Below are 26,974 nucleotides of genomic sequence, written 5' to 3'. Positions count from 1 at the left end.
TTATAGATCACTTTCCATTCAAGGACTTCACACCACACTTGTGAGGTCAGTATTAAGCTCGTTTAGTAGAGAAGGAAATAAGAACACAGGGATGGAGTGACTTGCCCGAGAAAGAAAGGAAGTTTGTGGCACAGCTGGAAAGAGAACTCTGGCGATCAGTCCTGTCTCTTAGTGACAAAACTTTACTTTCCCCCCCAGTGTGGCCTACAAATCAATGACAGAAACATTAGCCAAATCTCTAAAGCCCACGTTATTTCCTTGCAGGTTTTAGGGGCAGGCTGGGAGAAGAGCTGAAGTCATAATTAAGGCAGTTTTTCCTTACAATTAGGTCAGTGGTTTTCAAACTTTTTTCTGGCGATCCAGTTGAAGAAAATTGTTGATGCTCAATGGAGTTGGGGATGAGGGGTTTGGGTTATGAGAGGGGCTCAGCACTGTAACAGAGGGTTAGGGTGCAGGGGTCAGGACTGCAGGGTGGGACCTGGAATAAAGGGTTCAGGGTGTAGGAGAGGGCTCTGGGCTGGGCCAGAGGGTTGGGGTGCCAGAGGGGATCAGGGCTCTGGGTTGGGGGGTGCAGGCTCTAGGGTGGGGCCAGAGATGAGCAATTTGGGGTATAGGAAGGGGCTCCGGGTTTGGGGGAGGCTCAGGGCTAGGGTAGAGGCACATAGCCCCCATGCCTAGGAGCCATACCTGCTGCTGGTTGCTTCCAGGCCGCAGCGTGGTGTCAGAACAGGTAGGGACTAGTCTGCCTTAGCTGGGCAGCTCCGCCGATGGGACTTATAATGACCGGGTTGGCAGTGCTGACCAGAGCCACCATGACCCAGTGCCTTACATTCTGTGACCCAGTACTGGGTCGCAACCCGCAGTTTGAAAACCACTGTCTTATGTAATCTTTATAGTAACATACAAAAATAAAATGACATTTGACAGGCAAATGAACACAATGAAAGACTGTAGTGCAAAATCCATCTATTTAAAATACTGTTTATTTGTGATTTAACATTAATTAGCATTACATCTATGAGCAATTTCAGATAACATTTATATATTTTCCACAGGACACAGAGTTGGCTGGCTCATTCTTTATGCCAAAGCAAGTAAATATAGGCATTAGCAAAAGGTGCAAATAGTTCACGGTTGCATTTTAAAAAATATTTATGCACATTGCATTCATTTAGATATATTTTTTAAAAAAAGTTATGAAAAGCATAGTTCACAGGTTACTGCTTCTACATATGTTGTAATACAACACAAATAATGTAGAACTTAAACAAAAACAAACCCCAAGTTAAGCAACTGGAAGTTTCCACTCAGATTAAAAACACTGTTTCCAGTATTTAGTGATAACTAGAATATCATTTCCAGGATCCATTCCAATGTGCATTGTCACACTTACACGGTCAAAGCTAACCAGCCCCAGAACATAGGATAATCAACATCTTTGCATGCCAAACCACTCTCCAGCCATACTTAATCTATATATTGTATATATTTCAACTGGCAATCTGGGAATCACGCTGATCTTTAAAATTTATTTGCTATTGCAATAACTGATGTACTATGACAAATTTGAGAAGAAAAAAACCTTGTTAATTTCTATGTTTAGCTTGTTTTTTACAATACAGTAAAAAGCAAAAATGAAAATATCTGCAAAAACGAGTAAGCGGCACTACTGCCACTACCCATGACACTAAGATCTACTTTGTTCTGGGTTTGTCTGAAGGACACAACACAGATTAATAAGACCCTTTTAAAATTCAAATGAAAATGAGAAAAGAGTAGATCTCCATGTGAAACCATGTAAGTTATTTTAACTTCTAATATGGAAATGTGATTTTGCTGATTTAATAAAAATACCTCACAATCCATATCATATATTTAATAAAAAATAATCACCAAACTTATACTTTCTTTGCATCATTCTATTTTCTTACTATTTCACTTTCCCTTTTAACAGTTTTGTTTCCTTCATTTGGTTTTGTTAAGAGATTATTTTTCTTCATTCATTAGCAATGCCATGAGGGAAAAAACACAGTAAGATTTAAACATGAATCCAGTTTAATTTTATATGTTTTAATCCTTTGATAGCTGAGTCCCTGGATTCCTGAATTATATTTAAGTATACTCTAAACCAAGCATCCTTAAATACACTCTACTGTTAGATACTTGGCTTACATGCGTATAATACTTTTATACTAAATGGTATACAAACATTTCAACATATAAAATCTTATTTTGTTTTGCCATAGTTTGACTAAGTTATGTTCAGTGTATAAAATCCCCTTTATTGAAAAATAAGGGTTTTTTTTCCAACTGATAGAATAAAAAAGAAGTATTCAAAAATTATATTTCACTAAAATGAAATATTTGGCAAAAAAGTTTTGATGAATGGACTTCTTACACATTTTGTATAATTCCAAATAAAAATTCTCTTACAGTTTTTCTTCTAATATGTGCCAGTGTATAATATTCTATATAACCTAACCTTAAAAGATTTAAAGGCGTGCTGTTAATATGCACCCACTGAAGCAGGGTACAGAAACAAAATATATGGTCTGAATCACAATACAAAAAAGTATTATATGATTACCAAGTGAGGCAGCAGTTTAAAAATGAAAATTCATATAATCACTCAACAGTAACTCTATTAGAGACTTCAACTGTGCTGAAGATTTTAAGATCTGCAAAATACTCCAAGTGTAACTTGCCACAACAATGTACTACAATGGTATCTGATCTCACTATGATAGTATTAAAGCACCTGCCAGTGTAGCTCTGTATGAAACTACTGACTGTTTCAAACCCTCGGTAATTTTGGACACTAAGTGAGAGATGAATTAGTTTCTTATTTAACAGAAGATGGTTTTTAGTAAAACCTTTTCCAGTTCTGTTCATAGGTTAAGGTCCAGTTTACTGCACAACCCTAACACTACTTTGTTAATGTTAGACTTAAATGTGGTTTTTAAAAATGTGCAATGCCTTCTCTTAGCAACAGAGCTGCAGTTATGCTTCCACCTTTTCCTTCTTTTTGTTCTTTTTCAGAAAAGATGGAGTGCGGAATTTCTTCTTCTTCTTTGATGGAGATTTGGAAGGGGAGCCCTCAGGGGACAGGGTCTCTTCAATCTTTTCAGAAGTTTTAATTGTAATCTCTACGCTCTCCACAGTACTAGTGGTTAACTGACTGACCCGCTGGGTGAGATCTTCTTCCACATCATGCATATCTTCCTTGCCATTCACCACCACAACAGGTATCTCTGTGGAGATGAGGTTAGCATTCTGGGCATACATATCTTCATGATTTTCTATGAAAATGGAGAGTTCCACTATTATTATTCTTATTTTTGTGAGCAATGTCTATGCAAAAAATCAGAAATGGGCCTGGACTATGAAGTCTGAATTTGGATTCAGATATGAACTGCTGCAAAGTTTAAGGTGCTCAGATGTGGGTTTTTCCCATCTTCTGTGCTCTTTATTTTGTTTATGTCAAATGATACAAATGTAATAGTGTGCAAATTTCATTAAAGGATACAGCCCATTCGTATCCAAGGGTAAGTCAAGTACTTAGAAGTCTAAACAGCCTAAAGTGCAGTTAGAATTATTTGTGCCTGCATTAGGCCAACATATGAAGATGAGCCACTATGCAGGGTATCTTTCAGAATACAAACCTTTAAAAACATGCTGTATTGTTTCTGCTAGTTATGTATTAACAGAGGCTCTCTTCTGGAAGATTGTTATACAAAAAAAATATAATAGCTACATTACAGGGAGCAATAGACAACATACATGCCTCCCACTTTATTAATATGTGATTTTATTGTATGGATTTCACAACAGGAAAAATGTTTATTGGGGAAAATAATTCAGTTATATACTAAGACGGACTCACACATGACACTATAGTTAACTAGATCAGTTTTTGACCAGCTGACTTTGAGAACTTGTCTACTCAATTTAAATGAAAAATTGGAGTTGATAAAAGTCTGGAAAGATGCAGGCTTCATAAACTCACTAGTTGTAAGCGGCAAGAATCTCGTACTGAAATACTTAAATCCCAGTTTCTAAAATACTGAAAGCAGGCTATATTGCACCTTACTTAAAGGATATAATGAAACAATCAGTGACCCAGGTTATTAGAGCTCTTTTCATTTTATAGGAAGTTGTATTTAATACCTTCTAATTTTTCAGGGACATTTTGCGGGGACTGTGTTTGTGACTGAATTTGTGACACAGATGAACCATCATCTGAGACTAATTCCTGTTCAGCATCTGCAGGACAAGATTTGAATTAGTAGCCATGCAAAAATAAAAATGAACAAGATCATCAGTGTTAGTACATACAATATTTACAGCTCTGCTAGCATTGAACTGTTCATGCTAATGTTGTAAAGAAGTTAATATACAATAGCTTAAACACATTATTAGGAAGTTATTACAGTCATCATCCATTAACAGTTATCAGATGTTAGCTCTTCTATATAAATAATTAAAAACAAGGCTGAACACAAGGGAGCAGGCAGTCCATGCATATATGGCTTCATCTCACCATTAACTATGTGACATACAAGAAATCATGATACTATTCATACCTTAAAAAATCTAAACTGTGAAAGTCAGCCACGCAGTATTAGTTCATGAGAATGTATTAAAATGCTATTGTTAAGCAATACTGAATTAGTAATTCTGATAAGGAGTAGCAATATAAAAAAGTTATAAAATGCTTATAACTGAAGTGGATGAAAATCTTGGGGATATAGGAAAGATTACTGAAAATGTTTTTACCTTTGAATCTTTAAGCTTTTGAAAATAAGAAATTACAAAGGTGTGCTTTAAAATACTGGCATTTCAGAGATAAGACATTGCCAATGATATTGCCAAGTTTATAGCAAACAGAAAACTATACCATTTAAGAATATTATTTTTGATAAATGAGGGTTCATAGGCTTTTACTTTCTATTCCTATCATCTGTACTGATGGGGAAAAAATCTACCTGTAAATGTTTAAAATTTTATTTTTTGGTATGTGTTTCCCAATTTATGGTGACATCTCTCTCCTTTCAAAGGATCAACTATTCCTATCTGCAATACACAGTATCAGAAGACAGTACAAAATGAACGTTACTGTATTTATTCGACTTCCATCGTTGTGTAAGTCTTCTGGTGCTTTAGTTCCTATATAAAGTAAAATCAACTAAGATAAAATTCTGCAGTTCTCAAAGAGCAATCATTTTTAAGTTTTCCCAGGATGGTTGCAACTTGCTGTTATTATGTGAGACTAAGAACTATAGCATGGCAAGGTTTCAAGATGTGCTATCCTGCCCCAACATAAACAATGGCAGTATGACCATAATGCAATAAATCAAAGTTCAATAAGGTCACCCACTTACTGTTTTCCAGTTTTTCAACCCAATTAACTCCACATTGTTTTTTTATTATTATTATTTACATTGCAGTAGTGCCTAGGGGCCCCAGTTGTGGGTGAAGGTTCCATTATGCTAGGAGCTGTACAAACACATTACAAAAGACAGTTCCTTCCCCACAGAACTTAAAGGTTTGTAGTGTGCTGAATACTAACTGTCCCTATAGATCCTGCTACTGTGCACTAAAGGTTCCCTAGTGCACACTGACTTAGTCCTCTTTTAAAGCAGAGTAGATCAAAACATACTAGGGAAATTTTAATGTGTGGTAACAGGGTCCATCCAGATGGACTGTTAGTGACTGGCACACTAAGGTCTGGTAGATTTACACCCCATCTTACCTTGAACTTACTGTTCATCTAGATAAGCCCTCAGTATAAGCAGAGAAGAGAGAGACTGGGAAAGCACAAGGAAACACTGGTTAGCATGAAAAACTGACGTCTCATTACACTAGCTAACCAACAGAGTCAGGATTGGGTTGGGTTTTTTTGGTAGGGGTCATGGCAAAAGAGTTTTAAGGAGGGATTTAAAGGTGGGCAATGAGGATATTTACAAGGACCTCCCACACGAGGGTACCAAGGGAGAAAGCACAACGGTGCTTGTTTGAAAGTTTAACAAATAGGTGCTGAAGGCTGGAACCATTGGTAGAGTGGAGGCAATCTGACATCTCAAAAGCATACAAGAGGTAGAGTGGAGATCGGGCATGAAGAGCCTTCAAAGTCAAGATGAGTAGTTTGTGTCTGATGCAGTGGAGAAGGGGCAACCACTGAAGAAATGCAAAGAGAGGCGTGACATGGTCAAAGCAACAACCCAGGAAAATGATCTTTGCAACAGTATTATGAATGGATCTAAGTGGAGAAAGAGTGCATCTTTCAAGGCTAGAGAGGAATAGGTTGCAGTACATGACACGTGAGATAATCAGGGCCTGGACAAGAGATGTAGCTGTGTGGATGGACATCAAAGGTCATAGCTTAGGATATGTCTATGCTACCTGCCAAATCGGCGGGCAGCGATCGATCCAGCGGAGGTTGATTTATTGCATATAGTCTAGACACAATAAATCAACCCCCAAACGCTTTCTGGTTGACTCCTGTAATCCCCCCCCACCTTAGAGATGTTAAGCAAGAAGAACTAGCAGCATTTTAACACTGCCTGGATGTGATGATCCAGAGAGATGGTTGAGCTGAAGACAACACCTATAGGCCTGTGTGACAGAGATAAGGAGGTTTTCCACAGTGACAGAGAGGAGGGGAGACAATGGGAGGAAGATTAAGAGCTCTGTTTTGGCCACCCCTATCTTAAGATGATATCTGGACTTCCACAAGGAGACATCTGAAAGACTGACAGTGATTTTAGTGTATACAGAAAGGACCAGACAGGTATACATGAGTTGTCAGCTGAGAGTTGATAGTTAATGTCATTTACAAATGAGATTTCCCAGAGACAAGTTGCAGAGGAGGGGGCCAAGAATAGAGCCCTGTGGAACTCCCACAGAAGGTTGGTAGGGAATGAAGAAAGTCCTCCTAATGAAATGCAGAAGCAGCAATTAAAGGTAGGAGATCCAGGAGAGGACAGTCATGAAAGCTGAGGGAGGATACAATTTCAAGAATGGTTAACTTGGTTGAAGGCAGTGGACAGACTGAGGAGAGCAAAGATTGAATTTTGTGTCTGCTTTGGCCAGGAAAAGGTCATTAGAGGCTTGGTGAGAGCCACCGAATTAGAGTGCAAGGTAGAAGCTGGATTGGCGAAGAACTTCAGATAGTGACTGTACAAGACACAGTCAGTTTAGAGATAAAAGGGAGAATCTAGATGGAGCGGTAGTTATATAGTATAGGCAAGTGGAGATAAGGATGGAAGAGACTAAGGCATGCTTGCATTGCAATGGGATGGATGCTGAGGAGAAAGGTAAAGGAGAGAATGGGAGCGGAGGTAAGATCCAGAAATGGGATGAGCTACTGAGGCCCATGGAAGGTTAGAAGAGCAGAACAGATGAGAAACTTGTGGGTTACTGAGAGGGGAGGTGGAAGAGAGCACGTTATAGTATGGGATGGAAGGGTGGTAAGTGGGGATGCAGAAGGTAATGCTGGAACCTGTCAATTTCCTCTTTGAAGAGGTTAACAAGGTATTTTGCACAGAAGTAGTGCAGGGTGGGAAGTGAGGAGATGGAGTCAAAGGTGGAGAACAGGTGGCTAGGATTGTGGCCATGGGAGTCTATCAGGGTGGAGAAGTAGAAATGATTAGCTAGGGAAATAGCAAAATATGAGGAAAGAACAAGTTTTTAGTTTTAATTCCTCTTCACTGTTAAAACTCTCCTTTAATGTTAAATCTAGCAACAGCCGCCACTACTCTACCACGGCCACGCTGTACTGAAATGTGCTCCACCAGAGGTGAGACATTTCCTGTTGTAGAAAGGTCCTCCCCTAAGGGCAAATTCAGTAGGGCTGAACTAGTGGAGCTCTAGTACAGACTGATGACAATGGTTTTACAAATCAACCAGCTACTTCAACTAAGGGAGGTTGTCCCATATTTAAAACAAAAGCAAAGATTCATCCTGTACAGGTACTTTTTTAAAGTGAAGAACATTTCCACTATTTTAGATTAAAGGGAAAATGTGCAAAAATACAAAAGCCTTATAATAAAAGATTTAAAATGCTTGGAAAAGGCACCAAAAATGCTGCAAGCAATTACTGGTTCTCTTGAGCACCTAGTGCTGAACCACACAATTTTCTTGAAATAATTTACTGGCTGGACAGTATCTGAACCAAAGAACTGCAGTTCTAAATTGAAATTTGTGGTTTTGTGGTAAATTTATAACAGCTTTGTCATTCATTTCAATGGGCTTTTATAAAACGACACTTAACTATATGCAGTACACAGCAAAATAAATGGAGATAGATAATTAAGTTATTAAACCATGATTTCTGCATGTACCACAAACTGTAAGAGTAAGTAGAATTAGTTGCAATGACAATGGAATACAAGATTAAGTAGTACCTAGGCAGCCGCTCTGTCTGCAAGAATAATTATAATCTAGAAAAATGTATATACTTTCTCAACTGTCAATAGATTTAGATGTTGATGGTCCTTCTAAGCCAGTATAGGCACCTTATAAATAGCATAAATATAGCCTATGTAACTTGGGTATCAAAGCATCAAACAAAAAGTGTGGGGGGGAGGAGGGAGGGGAGATCACAACAGTCCTGGGCAACTGGTGTACTGTTGCTATTAACATAAGGGTTAATTTCTTCTTATGTCAAGCAGGAAAAGGTGGCCAGTGAATCAGCCATTTCTATAAAAGACACAAGGTGAGTGAGGTAATCTTTTACTGGACCAACTTCTGTTGGTGAGATGGTGAGATACACAAGCTTGTCTCTCTCACCAACAGAAGCTGGTCCAGTAAAAGATACTACCTCACCCAGCTGGTCTCTCTAATATTCTGGGACCCACAAGGCTACAACACTACTGCGCACAGCAATTCCTCTGTAATCCCTTATGACCTCTCACAGGCCTCTCTCCATAGGAGGACTTCACTGTTTCATCAGGATCTTAATCTCTGAAACTGAATTCCACAATTTAGCTAATTAATAAGAACTACTTACTCTTCTCGAACTACTTTGAAGAGAACAGTTAAACAATAATGATCATGAATACTGGACTTGCACCAAGAAACTGACTAGCGAAAAGAATTCTGCTGCTTTCCCCTATGAATTGCATCTGTCCTGTTGCAGTCAGATAACAAGGAACAATTAGCACCTAGTTTGTTGCTCTGAGATTTGGCTGCCATCGTACAGACCAGGGGTCGGCAACTATTCAGAAGTGGTATAGTGAGTCTTCATTTATTCACTCTAATTTAAGGTTTCGCGTGCCAGTAATACATTTTATTGTTTTTAGAAGGTCTCTTTCTATAAGTCTATATTTTTGATCCAGCAGTGTATTATTGGTTTTTTAGGTCATTTGAATTTGATTTTTCAGATGAACTTTTATGCATTACAGAAAGTGTCTAAGCCCATGCAAAGATCTTGCATTTTCAGGAAAACAGAATATAGCTCGCTTTTTCCATCTTTTATTTTGATGACTACCGTTAAAGTGGACAAAACTCCACAACTTTATATGTCAAAAGTCACTAGGAGTTAGTCAATCCCAATGTCATAGCCGGTAACAAATTAAATAAATAGATATAGCCAAACTCCACACATAGAAAGTTCTATTTATACCAGACCATATTACATTTGCTTTTAAATTGTGTTTTAGTTTAATTGTCCTTTTATTGTCAGATTAATACAAGAGAATTGTTCAGATAAAAATTAGCAATTAACCGACCTGCTATATTAAATTATTGTAAGTTTTTCCTCTCTAAAACTTAACTTCAAATATCAAGTCTCAATATTACAGTTTTAGGGGCTGTTCCTGCTCCCACTGAAGCTGAGAGTTTGACACTGACTTTAGTGGAGGCAGAACTGGGTCCGTGTTCACAAGAATTAATACACCCGCTTTGTCCCACCACACCCCCACCATCAGCTGTCAATTTGAGTCTAGCACAGATGCCATGTTAAAGCTGCTTTGCTAATGGCAGAGACTGACCTTTTGGAAACATACAATAATCAAAATGAACTTGATTGCTGAGCCTTTTAAATAAAAAGTACTATTTTAAATTTTCTGTTGTTGAGACGTATCAATTAACAACGATAAATTAGTTTCCAGAGTGAAATGAATCTTTCAAGTATATTATAGAATTTTTTTTTCTTATTATGTTGAGTGCATAACATACCACTGAAAAGCCTTAGCCAACCCCCTTGGAAATTCATTCAGACGCACCTTATTTGCCTTATGATGCACAAAGCTTTCAATGCAGACTAAGATCTGAGATTTTTCATATATTTTCCTGATATAAGATGTATGTATGTTCATTCCTCTCCTCCAATTCTACCCTAGGCCTTCTCCAATCTGTTCACCGTGCCTTGCACTGCTCTCATCAAGTCTCTAATGACCACTCCCTAGCCAAATCTTCACAACCAGTACTCCATCCTCATTGACCTGTCAAGCTGCCATTGACACTAATCTTGTCCTCCCCTGGGCTTCTGTGACTCTCTCCTCCTACCTCCCTAATTTTTCATTCCCACTCCCACTTTCCAAGGGAGTTTCACAGAGCTCTGTCCTTGGTCCCTGTAAAGCAGGGGTAGGCAACCTATGGCATGCATGCCTAAAGCGGCACACGAGCTGATTTTCAGTGGCACTCACACTGCCTGGGTCCTGGCCACCGGTCCGGGGGGCTCTGCATTTTATTTAATTTTAAATGAAGCTTCTGAAACATTTCGAAACCTTACTTACTTTACATATAACAATTGTTTAGTTATATATTATTGACTTATAGAAAGAGACCTTCTAAAAAGGTTAAAATGCATTACTGGCATGCAAAACCATAAATTAGAGTGAATAAATGAAGACTCGGCACACCACTTCTGAAAGGTTGCCGACCCCTGCTGTAAAGGATTGAGGCCTATTTTATAGTATCCTCCTCCTACCAGATAAAGGTTTGATCTTACTGAGCCAGCTCACTTCCTGGGGTAATTCTGTCTGAGCTCTCACAGAATCCAGGGAAGAAGTTTCCAGTGGGGTTAGTTGTTTTATTTTAAGCCTTCTTAACAAAAACACCACCACTTATATCCATTCAGACTGGTGCTGCAGAGATCATTTCCCTAGCTTGTGGCTTTAAACATATCATCGCCTCTCTTCGCATTCTTCCTCTGGGTCCCCCTTCTCTACTCACTCAAACATAAGCGACTTGTGCTCACCTTCAAGGCTCTTTTGATGCTATGCCACTCAACTGATCACCTCTCAGTCACTTCTGCTTCCAGTCAGTCTCCATTGCCCACGGGTTAAAATTTCCAACAAGCACCTCTGTGCTTTCTCCCATGCTGCCCCTCACAACTGGGAGAAGCTCTCCATAAATACCCACTACCCTCAGTATCCTCAAATCCCTCCTCTGCTGTGATGTCTTCAAAAAAAACAAACACTCAAAACCCAATCCCCTCCAATGATTAGGCTGGTGGTGTACTGAAACAGTGGCCTATCAGGTTGACCAATACTGACTCATCGTTTCCTTGTACTCCCAGTTTGTCTCTATCAATCGGTTGTCTCATCTTAGATTGTAAGCTCTTTGTAACAGGACTGTCTTTTTTGTTCTGTTTGTACAGCGCCTAGGACAATAGGGTTCTGGCCCATGATTAGAGCTCCTTGGTGAGACCACAATACAAATAATAAACCAATTGTAATAATAATACTCAGACTATTTAAGTATGAGTGTTTAGATTAATTCCTGTTGATGTAGTGCCCTTTCATTATCATTAGTAATAGCACTTCAGTTAAAGACAGCCATATCCTAGTTTAACTTGCGGTTTGTTTGGCCAGGGAATCTTTAAACATACCCTGACTGTTAGCTGCCTTAATTAAATAGGACAGCAAGACTATTGCAAATAAACCTGTCAAAGAAATAAGACACCAATAGAGTGTAATATTTCAGCTGCTTTGGAATTATTCTATGAAATGTTCTCTCTCTTTTGGATACGTTTACTACACTATAATTCCCTAGCAACTCTCTTCTTTAAAATAGTAAAGAATATCACATTTTAATATCACCAGCTTCCTCAGTTCCATAAAGAAAATGCTTCCAATACAACACATCCAAGAGACCCGACATTAGAAAGGGAGTAATGGGATTCAGTACATATGCAATAAGATGAATATGCTTCTCGTTTCCGATTTTGTATATATGTTATGTTTAATCTACTGACTACAGTAGATTTTTTTAAACAAGCAGCCATGATTTAATTTTGCCAGAAGCTGAGAATGGGCAACAGGGCATGGATCACTTAATGATTACCTGTTCTGTTTATTCCCTCTGGGACACCTGGCATTGACCACTGTCGGAAGACTGGATACTGGGCAACATGGACCTTTGGTTTGACCCAGTATGGCTGTTCTTATGTTCTAATTACTACTAAAAATCTCAACCACTTCATATGTAGTTAATTATTTCAGAATAGGTTCTAAGAAGCATTCATCTCAAACTTAACCCGTTTGGCAGTTTAGACCACTGACCTTCCACTCCTTGTTGCTTGCGCTCAATTGCCTTCTTGTACTCGTCCAGTTCCTTTTCTGTAAGATCACTGAATGGATTGGGAGGGGCTGGTGGTGCATGCTCATCTTCCTCAAACTGCATGGGCTGGAAAAAGAAAAAATCAGATACAGTAAGTAACAGAAAATATTTACAATTTCAGTTTCTTTCTTGCCCCAAGGTTTGGGAACAACAGACCTACAAGAAAGGGAGCTTTATGGACAGAAGGAATACAAAAACAAATAATCAAATTGGAATTGCCTCAATTAATAAGTATTTGCTTCCAAGCATATTATAAACATTTGCTTATTTAAATACTGTGGGTTTGGGTATTATTTTCAAATAATCAGAAAGTTTACTTGTAGTGATTTACTTCAAGAAACTACTAGGTGAGACCGCCAGTGACTTATCTATTGCTGTTGATATAAAGTGGCAACAGGCATTAATTGATTGCTTATTGCAAAGGTTCTCAAACTGGGGGTCAGGACCCCTCAAGGGGTTGTGAGCTGTCAGCCTCCATCACAAACCCCACTTTGCCTCCAGCATTTATAATGGTGTTAAATATATTAACAAGTGTTTTTAATTTATAAGGGGGGGGTTGCACTCAGAGGCTTGCTATGTGAAAGGGGTCACCAGTACAAAAGTTTGAGAACCTGTGGCTTATTGTATAAGATCTCAGATTAGCCACCAAGGTGCAAATTTATTAAAGCACTTAAGCATATACATAAGTGCTTTGGTGAACTGTTGTCCAAATATCTAAGCTCTTTTGAAAATGCCATTTTGTCCATTTCAATCAATGGATTTATCTAAAATCTCATGATAATTCAATTTTACAAAAGTGAATTTTAATGCTTGAGAAAAATGTCTAAATGATAGCGACTGGATGCTAAGGGTGAGATTTTCAAAAAACGCCGTTACTCAAGACTAAGTTGCACTGACTTTCAGGAACTTGTACTCCTCCATCATGTATGTATGTTTGAAAATCTCACGAAAAATTCTAATCTACAGAACACCTATAGACCAGGATAGGCAACTTATGGCATGTGTGCTGAAGGCAGCATATGAGCTGATTTTCAGTAGCACTCACACTGCCTGGATCCTGGCCACTGGTCTGGGGGGGAACTCTGCATTTTAATTTTAAATGAAGCTTCTTAAACATTTTAAAAACCTTATTTACTGTACATACAACAATAGTTTAGTTATATATTACAGACTTATAGAAAGAGATCTTCTAAAAATGTTAAAATGTATGACTGGCACGTGAAACCTTAAATTAGAGTGAATAAATGAAGACTTGGCACACGACTTCTGAAAGGTTGCTGACCCCTGCCTATGGACAATGAAGCTTTGTAAGCTTCCTTCTTCCTTTCTCACCACAGTGCCTAAACTCTCTTCTGTAGGGTCCGCTTCTAAGAGTGATAACTCTTTATCCAGTGAATATTTGCTCATTCTGCTGAGAATTCTAACAAAAGCACCAATGAAATGTGGACCTCTCTCTACACAGAGAGCTTAATTAAGACTAACTTATTTTACATTGGCCACTTGACAGCGATCAAAATAGCAGGACTTCACTATCAACCCAGGCTAGATTTACATCAGTAATTTACAGGAATATGGAGTCTGAGTTATTCAGACCTTGCTTATTACAATTCCTACAAAAAGATGTGTACAATTCCTCCATCTACACTTCAATATAATTTTATTCTTTCAGTTTATGATTGTTCTACAGCAAGCAAACTGCTCTCAAGTTCCATTTTATGAAATAAGAGGTGGAGAACCTTAGTGGTTGTTTTGTTCTGAAAACAGTGTTCAAGTCAATAAGACATTAACTTGCACTACATAACAAAAGGAAAAAAAAAGAAAAAGAAGAGTACCATTTCAAGAGTATAGGTAACGAAAGTGAGGAAATAGGAATAACCCCAAACATTGTGGGACAGCTGCACTCTCAAAAAATGAGACGAGATCATTGTCAGAATAAGAGGATTTTCCATGTTTATCTACCAGGGCATGCAAAATTATGCATGATTAGGGCCATCTGTATAATTCAGAAATAAATACAATTGTGCTGAAGAAAAATCAGAGGTATGTGTTCAAGGAGATAAGAAATTATCACCACAGAACTAGAAGTCCTTCTCGCTCCTAAACATGGTCAATTGATACATGGCTCTAAGTTAATTATCTAATTTACAAACGTATTATTATAGATAGTGGACAAAAGAAGTACCTGATTTTATTGACAAAGTTCATCTCATTGGTGAAAAACTGGTTAAGGACTATTTAGAAAAGCTAGAAAAGCCGTTCTGTCCATGGGTCCAGATCTATTGCATCTGAGGGTGTTGGCTGATGTGATTGCAGAGCCAATGGCCATTATCTTTGTAAATTCGTGGTGACTTGGGGAGGTCCCGGACCATTGAAAAAAGGCAAATGTAGCGCCCATCTTTATAAAAGGGAAGAAGGAGAATCTGCGGAACTAGACTAGTCAGCCTCACCTCAGTCCCTGGAAAAATCATGGAGCAGGTCCTCAAGGAATCCATTTTGAACCACTTGGAAGACAGGAAGATGATCAGGAACAGTCAACATGGAAAATCAAGGGAAAATCATGCCTGACCAACCTGATTACCTTCTATGATGAGATAACTGGGTCTGTGGATATGGGGAAAATGGTGGATGGGATATATCTTGACTTTAGCAAAGCTTTTGATATGGTTTCCCACAGTATTCTTGCCAGCAAGTTAAAGTATGGATTGGATGAATGGACTAGAAGGTAGATAGAAAGCTGGGTAGGTCATTGGGTTCAATGGGTAGTGATCAACAGCTTGATGTCTAGCTGGCAGCCGGTATCTAGCAGAGTGCCCCAGGGGTCAGTCCAGGGGCCGGTTTTGTTCAACGTCTTCATTAATGATCTGGATGATGGGATGGATTAACCCCTCAGCAAGTACGCAGCTGACACTAAGCTGGGGGGAGAGGTAGATAAGCTGGAGGGCAGGAATAGATCCAGAGTGACCTAGACAAATTGGAGGATTGGGCCAAAAGAAATCTGATGAGGTTCAACAAGGATAAAGTGCCTGCACTTAGGACGGAAGAATCCAATGCACTGCTACAGTCTGGGGACCGACTGGCTAAATGGCAGTTCTGCAGGAAAGGACCTGAGGATTCCAGTGGATGAGAAGCTGAATATCAGTCAACAGTGTGCACTTGTTGTCAAGAAGGCTAATGGCATATTGAGCTGCATTAGTAGGAGCACTGCAAGCAGACCAAGGGAAGTGATTATTCCCCTCTATTCGACACTGGTGTGGCCACATCTGAAGCACTGAGTCCAGTTTTGGGCCCCCCACTACAGAAAGGATGTGGACAAATTGGAGAGAGTCCAGCATAGGGCAATGAAAATGATTAGGGGGCTGGGGCACATGACTTACGAGGAGAGGCTGAGGAAAGTGGGCTTATTTAGTCTGCAGAAGAGAAGGCGGGGGCGGGGGGGGGGGGGATTTGACAGTAGCCTTCAACTACCTGAAGGGAGGTTCCAAAGAGGATGGAGCTAGGCTGTTCTCAGTGGTGGCAGATGACAGAACAAGGAGCAATGGTCTCAAGTTGCAGTGAGGGAGGTTTAGGTTGGATATTAGAAAAAACTATTTCATTAGGAGGGTGGTGAAGCTCTGCAATGGGTTACCTAGGGAGGGGGTGGAATCTCCATGCTTAGAGGTTTTTAAGGCCTGGCTTGACAAAGCCCTGGCTGGGATGATTTAGTTGGGGTTGGTCCTGTTTTGAGCAGGGGGATGGACTAGATGACCTCCTGAGTTCTCTTCCAACCCTAATGTTCTATGATTCATGAAATTTCTTTACTACAGTTGTATACGATTACGTGAGTCTTACTCATTTTAATCTCACACTCTTTTTGCTATCACAGAAGTTATGGGTGGAAAAGAATGATTAAGACCATCTTGTCCAACCTCATGGCCAACGCCTCACTATTCCCTACAGTATTTGTAAACATTTGGTCCTTTTTTGCATTTAATTTTTATTAACAATTTTCAGATTAAAATATTAATATACAATACATATACAAAAATAAGTAGCAGCAAGAACAAACTAGAATCACACATTTACAAATCCTTAATCATATACATTGTTGCAAATAGAATCATAGAACAGAATCACAGAACTGGAAGGGACCTTGAGAGGTCATCTAGTCCAGTCCACTGCACTCATGGCAGGACTAAGAATTATCTAGACCATCCCTGATAGGTGTTTGTCCAACCTGCTCTTAAAAATCCCTAATGATGGAGATTCCATAAATAGTTTTTATTGTAACTGTATCTATTATATGTATTTTGGGAACAACTGAAACAAAATTGTGAGGACTTCTAGTGTGGCTAATTTTTTTATATAAAATTAGGCCAATGTTGTAATTTATCACATTGCTACTAGCTACAGATATGGTTAGCAGGATACTAAATTACGAATATGTACTACAGCTTTCTATTTCTGGGTCTGATTGGTTTATAAATTTAGTTATAAAAAGTGAAAAGAAAACTACCAGCCACGAAACAAAGTCATCGTACCCAGACTAACGGAGAGCTACGCATATCTGCTGTTTTGATCAAGTGAAAAGTGACCATGCAAAAAGAAATAGCTGCTCACACTATCTATGCACTTGGTTACAGTACAAGTGTATTTAATGTTAGTTTTCCATCTCACTGTTTATGTGGATCATGTGAGCTCTTACAAGTAGCATCAGTAAAAATTACTCACTCACGGAGGAGGAGGTTTGGACCTATTTCTGCAAAGGAGTCCTCGAGTCTGGATCCTGGCCTGCTGCACTTCACTGCCACATTGCTGTCAAGTAGCCCCTCCATCTAGACTGGTTACTAGTGTTGAGCTTCTGACAGGTATGTATGAGTAGCAAGAATATAAGGGGGTCTCATGTCCAAAGAGAAGGTAGTAAGAAGCTGAACACCAAATGGATACTGCTGCAGAAGGGGAGTGTGTTCCCCACAGATCTCTTTGCTTCCCCATTTTTCCACAGGGCAGCCAAGAAATCTGCGGAAGAATTCCCTTAGGAGTAAAGGGGGTTATTCTTTGTCATCATGAGTAAACTGATTAGCCCTGTAAAGGAAATGATTTGAGAGAGGAAAAAGAACAAGATGTTGAAGCTTTCTGTCATTCAGAACCTCCTTGTGAAATTAGTTTGAGTTCATAAGAACATAGGAATTGCCATGCATTCCATGTAGTCCAATAGTCTCTGTCTGACAGGATCCAACACCAGATGCTTCAGAGGAAGATTGAAGAAACCCTAAAGTAGGCCATCGTGGGGCACTGTGTCTGTGATGGGGCCCAGGGTGCAACTTGGACTGTGGGACCACTGAGCTCTTTGTCCCCACAACCTGGAGCATCCCTCTCATTCTGTGATGCTGTTGCCAAGCTACAAACCTCTGACAGGTTTTACGTTTACACACACCTCCACATGCAGTGACATACCCAACTGAATTACATGAACACTTTGCCAGCCACTCATGAACCAAAAACAGAGGGTCCAGCCAATTCCCCCACAGATCCCCAGCCTTGCACTGGTTAGAAGCCTGGCCAGTGTAAGTTCATTACCCAGTCCGCCCCTCCCTCAATATGGAGAGGACACACACTAGCCTTTGTAAACTGACCTGAGATTTCCCAAGCACGTCAACCAAAACACATTGTTTTAGGTAAAATATAGAACAGATTTTTTAACTACAGAAAGACATTTTAAGTAGCAAGCACAGAGATCAAAGCTGGTTACCTAAGAAATAAAATAAACTCACAGTCTGAGTTCTACAAACTAAGCAGGATTTGAATCAAGCAGTGCCGCTCCCTGACAATTGGTACAAATGAGTCACAGATCTTCAATACACAGGCTGGAACTGCCTTCCAACCTGGGACCACCCTCCCCAGTTCCAAGTCTTTATTCTCCAGATGTGTTTCCAGGTGGGTGAGTCATGGGGAGCAGTGAGGCTGGAGAGAATTGGCTGGAGCCTCTCTATTGGTTCATGAGTGGCTGGGAGAAGCATTAATGTAACTCAGTTGGGTGTGTCCCTGTCTGTGGATGTTTGTGAGTGTGCAGTGCCTGCCAGAGGTTTGTAGCTTACCAACATCACAGAGTGAGAGGGATACCCCGGGTTGGTAGGACAGAGGGCTCAACAGTCCCACAGTCCCAGTTGTATGCTGGGGACCCCATCACATTGTCCCCCCATGAAGGATTCATCCTAATCACTAGTAGTTAAGCACAGTCTTAGGGTACGTCTACACTACGGGATTAGTCCAATTTTACATAAACCGGTTTTGTAAAACAGATTGTATAAAGTCGAGTGCACGCGGCCACACTAAGCACATTAATTCGGCGGTGTGCATCCATGGTCCGAGGCTAGCGTCGATTTCCGGAGTGTTGCACTGTGGGTAGCTATTCCGTAGCTATCCCATATTTCCCGCAGTCTCCCCCGCCCCTTGGAATTCTGGGTTGAGATCCCAGTGCCTGATGGGGTAAAAATCATTGTCGCCGGTGGTTCTGGGTAAATGTCAGTCATTCCTTCCTCCGGGAAAAACAACGGCAATCATTTTGCGCCCTTTTTCCCTGGATTGCCCTGGCAGATGCCATAGCACGGCAACCATGGAGCCCGTTCAGCTTTTCTTTTTTTTACTGTCACCGTATGTGTACTGGATGCCGCGGACTGAGGCGTTACTGCAGCACTACACAGCAGCATTCGTTTGCTTTTGCATGATAGCAGAGACGGTTATCAGTCGTTCTGTACCGTCTGCTGCCATTGTAAATTGGCAATAAGATGACGGTTATCTTGGGTGCCCCTGGCTGAGGTCGGCCGGGGGCGCAAAGGCAAAACTGGGAATGACTCCCCGAGTCAATCCCTCCTTTATGGTTTCTAAAAATAGTCAGTCATGCCCAGAATATGGGGCAAGTGTACTAGAGAACCAGTGTATCAGAGAGCACAGCTGCTCCGTGTCAGATCCTGCAGAAATGATGAGCTGCATGCCATTCACGGGGGGTGCCCCTGCAACAACCCCACCCGTTGCTTCCCTCCTCCCTCAACCTTCCTGGGCTACCGTGGCAGTGTCCCCCCATTTGTGTCATGAAGTTATAAAGAATGCAGGAATAGGAAACAGTGGCTTGTTAGTGAGATAAAATGAGGGGTAGGCAGCCTCCCGCTGCTATGACAGTCTAGGCAGGACATTAAGCGGTGCGGGAGAGAGGAGCCCAGCATGCCGCTGCTATGATAGTCCAGGCAGGACAGAATCTTTTCTTTACACAGGAAAGGGAGGGGGCTGATGGAGCTCAGCCCCTAGTTTCTATGATGAGGACGGTTACCAGCCGTTCTGTCCCATCTACTGGGAATGACCGGGAATCATTCCTATTTTTACCCAGGCGCCCCTGGTCAGCCTCACCTGAGGCCAGCCAGGAGCACTCACGGGCTGATGGTGATGACGGATAGCAGTCATATTGTACCGTCTGCTACCGAGGAGGGGAGAAGAGTGGATACTGCTCTTCACTGCTGCAGCATCGCGTCTACCACCAGCATTCAGTAGACATAGGGTGACATTGAAAAAAAGTCAAGAAACGATTTCTTTCCCTTTTCTTTCACATGGGGGGGGGAGGGAGTAAATTGACGAGCTATACCCTGAACCTCGCCGGACAATGTGTTTGAACCTACAGGCACTGGGAGCTCAGCCAAGAATGCAAATACTTTTCGGAGACTGCTGTGGACTGTGGATAGCTGGAGTCCTCAGTACCCCCTCCCTCCCTCCTTGAGAGTCCATTTGATTCTTTGGCTTTCCGTTACGCTTGTCATGCAGCACTGTGTAGTCTGGAGATTTTTTTCAAACGCTTTGGCATTTCATCTTCTGTAACGGAGCTCTGACAGAACAGATTTGTCTCCCCATACAGCGATCAGATCCAGTATCTCTCATAGGGTCCACGCTGGAGCTCTTTTTGGATTTGGGACTGCATCACCATCCGTGCTGATCAGAGCTCCATGCTGGGCAAACAGGAAATGTAATTCAAAAGTTCGCGAGGCTTTTCCTGTTTACCTGGCCACTGCATCCGAGTTCAGATTGCTGTCCAGAGCGGTCACAGTGGTGCACTGTGGGATACCGCCCGGAGGCCAACACTGTCGATTTGCGGCCACACTAATCCTAATTTGATATGGTAATACCGATTTTAGCGCTACTCCTGTCATTGGGGAGGAGTACAGAAACCGATTTAAAGAGCCCTTTATATCGATATAAAGGGCCTCGTAGTGTGGACGGGTGCACCGTTAAATCGGTTTAACGCTGCTAAAATCGGTTTAAACGCGTAGTGTAGACCAGGCCTTTGATCCTGAAACATGAGTTTCTCTCTCTCTTCAGGTACGTCTACACTACCCGCCGGATCTATCTATTGGGGATCGATGTATCGTGTCTCGTCTAGATGCGATACATCAATCCCTGAATGCACTCCCTGTCGACTCTGGAACTCCACTAGGGCGAGAGACAGAAGCGGAGTTGATGGGGGAGCGGCGGCCATCGATCCCACACCGCAAGGACGCAAAGTAAGTCCATCTAAGTTGATCTAAGATGTCGACTTCAGCTATGCTATTCTTGTAGCTGAAACTGTGTATCTTAGATCGATCCCACCCCAGTGTAGACCAGGCCTTTCCAAAAACTCTTCTCGTTAGCATTAGCTAGAACAACATTGCATACTCTTTTTAGCTATACGAGTGTGCAATTCCTATCTGAATCTTGCTAAATTCTTGGCCTGAATGATGTCCTATGGCAATGAGTTTCACAGTCCTATTAGGAGCTATGAGTAGTTCTCCATTGACCAAGCTACCACTTCTCGGGGAAGAGGATTAACCTCTCCTGTTGCTGTAGTGAAAGTCTACACTGAAGCACCTCAGCAGCATAGCTGCAGTGCTGCTGTAGTGTTTTAGGTGTAGACAAACCCTGAGTAACTAGAAGCCCCCCAGATTTTTTTTTTTTTTTTAAACATTGTAGATAAAAACTTGTATTGCGAATGATGAAAATATCTCCCAGGTTAGATATAGTATTTTCATGTCACATTTAACAAAAAACATTTAAAAAGAAAAGACAAAACCTTCAAGTCTGAAAGATTGATAGAACCCATTTAAGGCAGTGAATTAAACCCAAGTCATGATGTACACTTACTGGACTAGGCTTTTTATCCACAACAATCCCAGCAAGTAACTGAGACTGTGGTCCTGCTGTCTTTAAGTCATATCGGTTTTGCTCACGAATCTATATGGAAAAAGACAAATGTTATTTAAAGCATCTATTGTCCTTATATAGCAAACCAAACCCTTTTCCCACCATCAACTTTGTATGGCCAATGTATAGGGCAATGGAGCACAACTGGAGCACTGGACTCTGCTCTACTCTGGGATAAGGTGCCCCCTGCCTCTGACTGCACAATACCTGCTAATCCTATGACACCACTTTGGCACCACTAAAGATTCACCCTGGTCCCAACCCCAGCCACCTGCACCAGTTGTGAGTCACCATGTATGGAACCCCAGTGGAGGTGAGCTCTGGAGAGTGACTGCACACCATCTGAATCCACCTTCCTCCCTTGTGAGGTTGAATCACACAGGCTCAGTTGCCAATGGGTCAATACCATGTGTGGTCACAGAAGTTTTGGTAGAATTTGCCCCACTTGAATAATTTGCTGCTTTCCTCAACCATCAGCCCTATCCACATGGCAATGATGCACACTGTCAATATTTAACTAATGAAAAAAAAAACAAAAACCCCACCCCAGGATTCCTGCCCCTCTCTCTTTGAGACAGCAAGGCTTGTGAATCTGCCTGGGAAGAGCAAGCTTAGTGTCTGGGACTGATAACAGTAGTCTAAATCAGTGTCTGGGTGATTACAGGGCATTGTTTTATTTATCCTTTTTGAGGAAGGGAGTTGCTCCTTCTGAATCATATTCAGTCCTCAGGGATGGTAATATGGCCCTTTAACCCCTAAAAGACTCCAAGTAAGTAAATTCCATAATTTCACAGAAACAGCACTACATGTCTAGCAACACAATCATGCCCAGGGTGGAGTTTGGGTCAGCTTTCTGAAAATGGCTGCTTTTCACATTCATGATATTTATTAGTTATGTACATTTAAAATAAATATTAATTCTCAGAAACTACCTATGCAACATTTTAATGCGTATTTCTGCAGTTTTTTTGAGAAAGGGCACCTACAACATAAGAGAGGTGGCTCAGAGCTGTTCAGTTCAGATCTAGATACAAACTTCCACTAAGCTTTATGCTAAGCCAAGTGTTACAGTTTGGGGCCATCTCTGATTTGTCATTCTCAGAGTAACTGCTGATCATCCAGCAAAGTATTATAATCAAGGTGCTACCAGTTTTAATATTCAATTCCAACAGCATGTGGAATTAAAAAAAAAAAAAAAGACATTTTGGTAAAGCCAGGGTATTTTCGGTAAACCATTTTATTACTGTTTCTAATGATCACTTGACTGCTGACTTACAATATATATCTGGTACCTGTAAACAATTGAAGGTATTGTCACAGATTTTTTCATTAATCCTTTCCTACCTTATTCCTCTTTTCTAACACGTCACTTGGGTTTGTATTTAGAGGCACAAATTGGTTAGGATCTTCAATTTTGATTGGAGTTCCTCCACTAATCTTGGAGGAGTCTTCAGCTTTCATCCACTTAAAGAAAAATGTTTAGATGTTAGGCGAAAAAAAGGGGGAGAATGCGGCCATTGCAAAGAGCATGGTTTAGTGGTTAGGAGGAGGAGCAAGGACTAGTCACTCTGCTAGTCACTCACTAAGAGATCATTGCCAATTTATTAAACCGTTCTGTGCCCCAGCTTACAAACTTGTAAATGGATGCAATACTTATCTCACAATATCCACACAAGGCAGGTTTAACTAAATGATTGAAAAATTGAAAAGCTCACTTGAAAAATTATACAGAACTACAAAATGATATTAACATGATTACGTTTAGAAAGGATTGCTTTTACCAAAAATCCTGTATAAAAGGGATAAAGACCATTAAACTTTTTAGTCCATTAATGCAGCATCTAATGGCTCCAGAATTGGTTCTCTCTTCCCCTTACTCTATTTGTACTGTAATCTCCTACCTCTGCTAACTGCAGGTTTTGTATTGGGATTTTTCCTTTTTAAGCAAATTTTAACATAAGTCTGCCATTGATGATATATCTAAACTAAAGGAACAGAGAAATTGGTTAACTACCACCAGGTGGTGCTGCTGCTTTTAATCTATGTTTTATGCAACTGGGATCAGGTGTACAGCAAATGGGAGACCTACTAGGCACCGCTTTGCAAGAGACCTAATCTCTCCCTTAGCTGATTGGGAATGTGGTGGAGGCAACATACTTAGTCCTGGGAGAAGGAAGTCCTGCACATCATTCAAAGACATATGTTAACAGATGGCGCTAATGGGCTCTAAAGAAAGTCCTGATCACTTGTCTTTGACCAAAGATACTGACAGTGACCTAGACTCAACAAACATGGAGGGATTGATTTAGCTTGGAAAAGATAGCGCTCCTGTGGGGATGGAGAGGCCCTGACACAGAGGGGGGGAAAATGAGACACGACAGTTGATGCATGGGTAATTCTTAGCATGCTAGATGCAGTATAACAACAAAAAAGCTCCTATTACAAGAACCAATAAGGAAGAGAAAATCCATCAAAGACTGGATAACAAAGCTCTCTCTTTTTCTATCACCAAAATTCTCCCAAACAGAAAGGGCATATCAGTGCAGCAGCTATTCTCATGTTCAATCTCAGACAAGCCTGTCTTCTTGTTTGCTAGCTTTTAACTAATTAGATAATCCAGCTAAAAAGGATTTAGTGCTATAAACTCTGTATAATTCACTTTCTCTCAGGTAGAGTAAGAACAAGCCAACTACCAAAAATAGCTTCCTACCATTATCTTAGTTCTGGGACTAGTCTCTCCATTCCAAGACTCTTCAGGCACATTCACTTTCAAGTATGTATTTGGAGAGTTCAGCCATCTTGTCTTCTCTCGCTGTTGTCTTTGTGCTAGGAATTTGAGGGGGGAAAGTGGAACTGTATCATCTTCGAAAGAAAAGGCAGTCACAGTGGCTGGGATCTCAACGTCACTCTTGTGCCTGGGTTTTTCTCTGACCAGAGGATGCCTATAAGCATAGCCAGTTCTGTATCCCTGAGAAGTTAAGAAAAATAAATAAATAAATAAATCAACCAATAATCCCCAAACAATAAGAAATTATGGCAAGTTTTTACCCCTGTATATGTATTAAATGAACTATCTGCACTCATCCAAGTAAGAGGTTTGGGGTATCCGTCTTCAAACTATTTTTCATGTATTGATTTATAAAAAAAACCTTTACAGTCAGCATCACAACAGACAATCAAAATTTCACATAACTGCAGTTTTTCCACATATTTGACAGTCTTTCCACTTCCACTTATGAACAGTGCAATCCGGAAGGATTGAGAATAATCTGTGGAAGTTTATAATGGTCAATTCCTTCCTCCATTCAAGAGCCAACAAAGGTAACTTTTCCCTTCTGATGGAAAAAAGTTACCTTTTCCTAACTGGTGTTCTTTGAGCTGTGTTGCTTATGTCTATTCCACAATAGGTGTGACTGCTCGCAATGTGCACCAGTGCCGGAAGCTTTTCCCCTAGCAGTACCAGTAGGGGGCAGCGCCTGGAGTGGCACCTGCCTGGTGCGGTATAAGGGGAGCTGCGCGCTCCCCTCACTCTCAGCTCCTTCTTGCCAGACAACTCCAACAGAGGGGAAGGAGGGTGGGACATGGAATAGACATGAGCAACACATCTTGAAGAACACCAGTTATGGAAAAGGTAACTGGTTTTTCTTCCTCGAGTGATTGCTCATGGGTATTCCACAACAGGTGATTCCAAGCTATACCTGTTGGAGGTGGGTAGGAGTTCACAAGTTCCCAGGAAGGAGGACAGTCCTGCAAAACCTGGTGTCATCCCTGGTTTGGAAGACGATCACACAGTGCAAATGAACATGTGAACTGATGACCACATGGCGGCCCTACAAATATCCTGGATGGGGACATGGGCCATGAAGGCAGTCGATGAGGCCTGTGTCTGGGTCGAGTGTGCCCTCACAATGGGTGGCTGGGGAATGCACACCAGCTCATAACAGGAACGGGGCCCTGTCCCTGAACGGGACCCGTTGGAGCATGTTGTTCGGGGTGGACCACCATCGCAGGGAGGTAACCACAGCGTCCAGCATGGTGAGGACCTTGTCCATCCTGTCCGTGGCCTGGGAGAAATTCAAGGCCAACCAGAGCTGGAGGGGCCTCATCCTCAGACTGGCATGACAGACCATGTACATCCATGCCGACATATGACCCAAGAGCTGCAGGCAAACCCTGGCTGTTGTCACCGGGAACCTTTTGACCGAGTTGATGAGACCTTTCAGGGTCTCGAACCTGTCTGGTGGGAGAGAGGTCCTGGCCGACACTACGTTCAGGAGTGCCCCGATAAACTCTATGCACTGGACTGGGACTAACGTGGACTTTGTGTTGTTTACCAGTAGGCCCAAGGCGGTGTACGTGGACAGAAGGAGCGTCACGTGATCCCTCACCTGAGACTGGGAGGTGCCCTTGACAAGCCAATCATCCAGATATTTCCCTATCTGTACCCCCTTACCATGAACATGCATTTTGTAAACACCCTGGGGGCAGTGGACTGCCCAAACAGAAGGACCGTAAATTGGTAATGATTCTGTCTCATCACAAAATGGAGGAAGCGCCTGTGCCCCTTGAATATGTGGATGTAGAAGTACACATCCTGTAGATCGAGGGCAGCATAATGGTCCCTGGGATCCAGGGAGCGGATGATGGAGGCCAGGGAGACCATGCGGAACTTGAGTTTCCCCATGTGCTGGTTCAGAACCCAGAGGTCCAGTATGGGCCTGAGACCCCCTTTGGCCTTGGGATAAGGAAATAATGGGAGTAGTACGCCTTTCCCATGAACTCCTCAGGCACTGCCTCTATCGCTCCTAGTCCTAGGAGCCACCTCATCTCCTGCTCGCGCAGGGCTTCGTGCGAGGGGTCCCCCAGGAGGGATGGGGGCACGGGGTGGTTGGGCGGGGAGGAAGTAAACTGGAGGGTATAACCCCAGGAAATGGTGTTGAGGACCCATCGGTCCAAAGTGAGCCGAGACCATTCTGGAAGGAAAGCATAGAATTGGCTGGAGAAGGGAAGCTTATTGGGGTTGGATCCCTGGTGAGGGCTGGCGGGTTGCCCCCAAGCGTCTCGTCAAAATTGCCTTTTTCCTGCCTGCTTGCCCTTGGAGGGTACAGGTCGGGGGGCAGGCCGAGGCTGCCTATGAGCGTGTCTCTTATAGCCCTGTTGCTTCTTATGGGTGGCCTTGTACTTCGAGAGGGCAGCCAGGGTTGGAATC

The 26,974-nt window shown here is 41.6% G+C and overlaps 1 protein-coding gene and 1 long non-coding RNA gene across 20 annotated transcripts in view; one reads left to right on the top strand and one right to left on the bottom strand.

Moving 5' to 3' along the window:
• Positions 1 to 961: 961 nt before the first annotated feature.
• Positions 962 to 26,974, bottom strand: part of ADD3 (adducin 3) — a 184,497-nt gene continuing 158,484 nt past the window's right edge. For 17 of the 19 annotated variants that reach the window (XM_030568095.1, XM_030568093.1, XM_030568099.1 and 14 more), the window contains 6 exons: positions 24,476 to 24,733; positions 23,110 to 23,229; positions 21,706 to 21,795; positions 12,510 to 12,633; positions 4,168 to 4,263; positions 962 to 3,299 (listed from right to left, as the gene is read on the bottom strand). In XM_030568095.1, coding sequence (XP_030423955.1) covers positions 3,001 to 3,299; positions 4,168 to 4,263; positions 12,510 to 12,633; positions 21,706 to 21,795; positions 23,110 to 23,229; positions 24,476 to 24,733 — 987 coding nt within the window. In that variant the 3' untranslated portion in view covers positions 962 to 3,000. Of the gene's footprint in view, positions 3,300 to 4,167; positions 4,264 to 5,116; positions 5,167 to 12,509; positions 12,634 to 21,705; positions 21,796 to 23,109; positions 23,230 to 24,475; positions 24,734 to 26,974 lie in introns of those variants that run through there. The other 2 variants (XM_030568110.1, XM_030568109.1) reach the window with 2 other exon arrangements.
• LOC115654211 lies at positions 4,270 to 26,553 on the top strand. Its single transcript, XR_004001134.1, has 3 exons — positions 4,270 to 5,142; positions 20,908 to 21,089; positions 26,103 to 26,553. It is a non-coding gene; the product is annotated as an uncharacterized LOC115654211 (long non-coding RNA).

This window comes from Gopherus evgoodei, chromosome 7 (genome assembly GCF_007399415.2).
Source record: "Gopherus evgoodei ecotype Sinaloan lineage chromosome 7, rGopEvg1_v1.p, whole genome shotgun sequence".
Taxonomy (NCBI): domain Eukaryota; kingdom Metazoa; phylum Chordata; order Testudines; family Testudinidae; genus Gopherus; species Gopherus evgoodei.
This window is presented reverse-complemented; position numbering and strand designations above follow the sequence as displayed.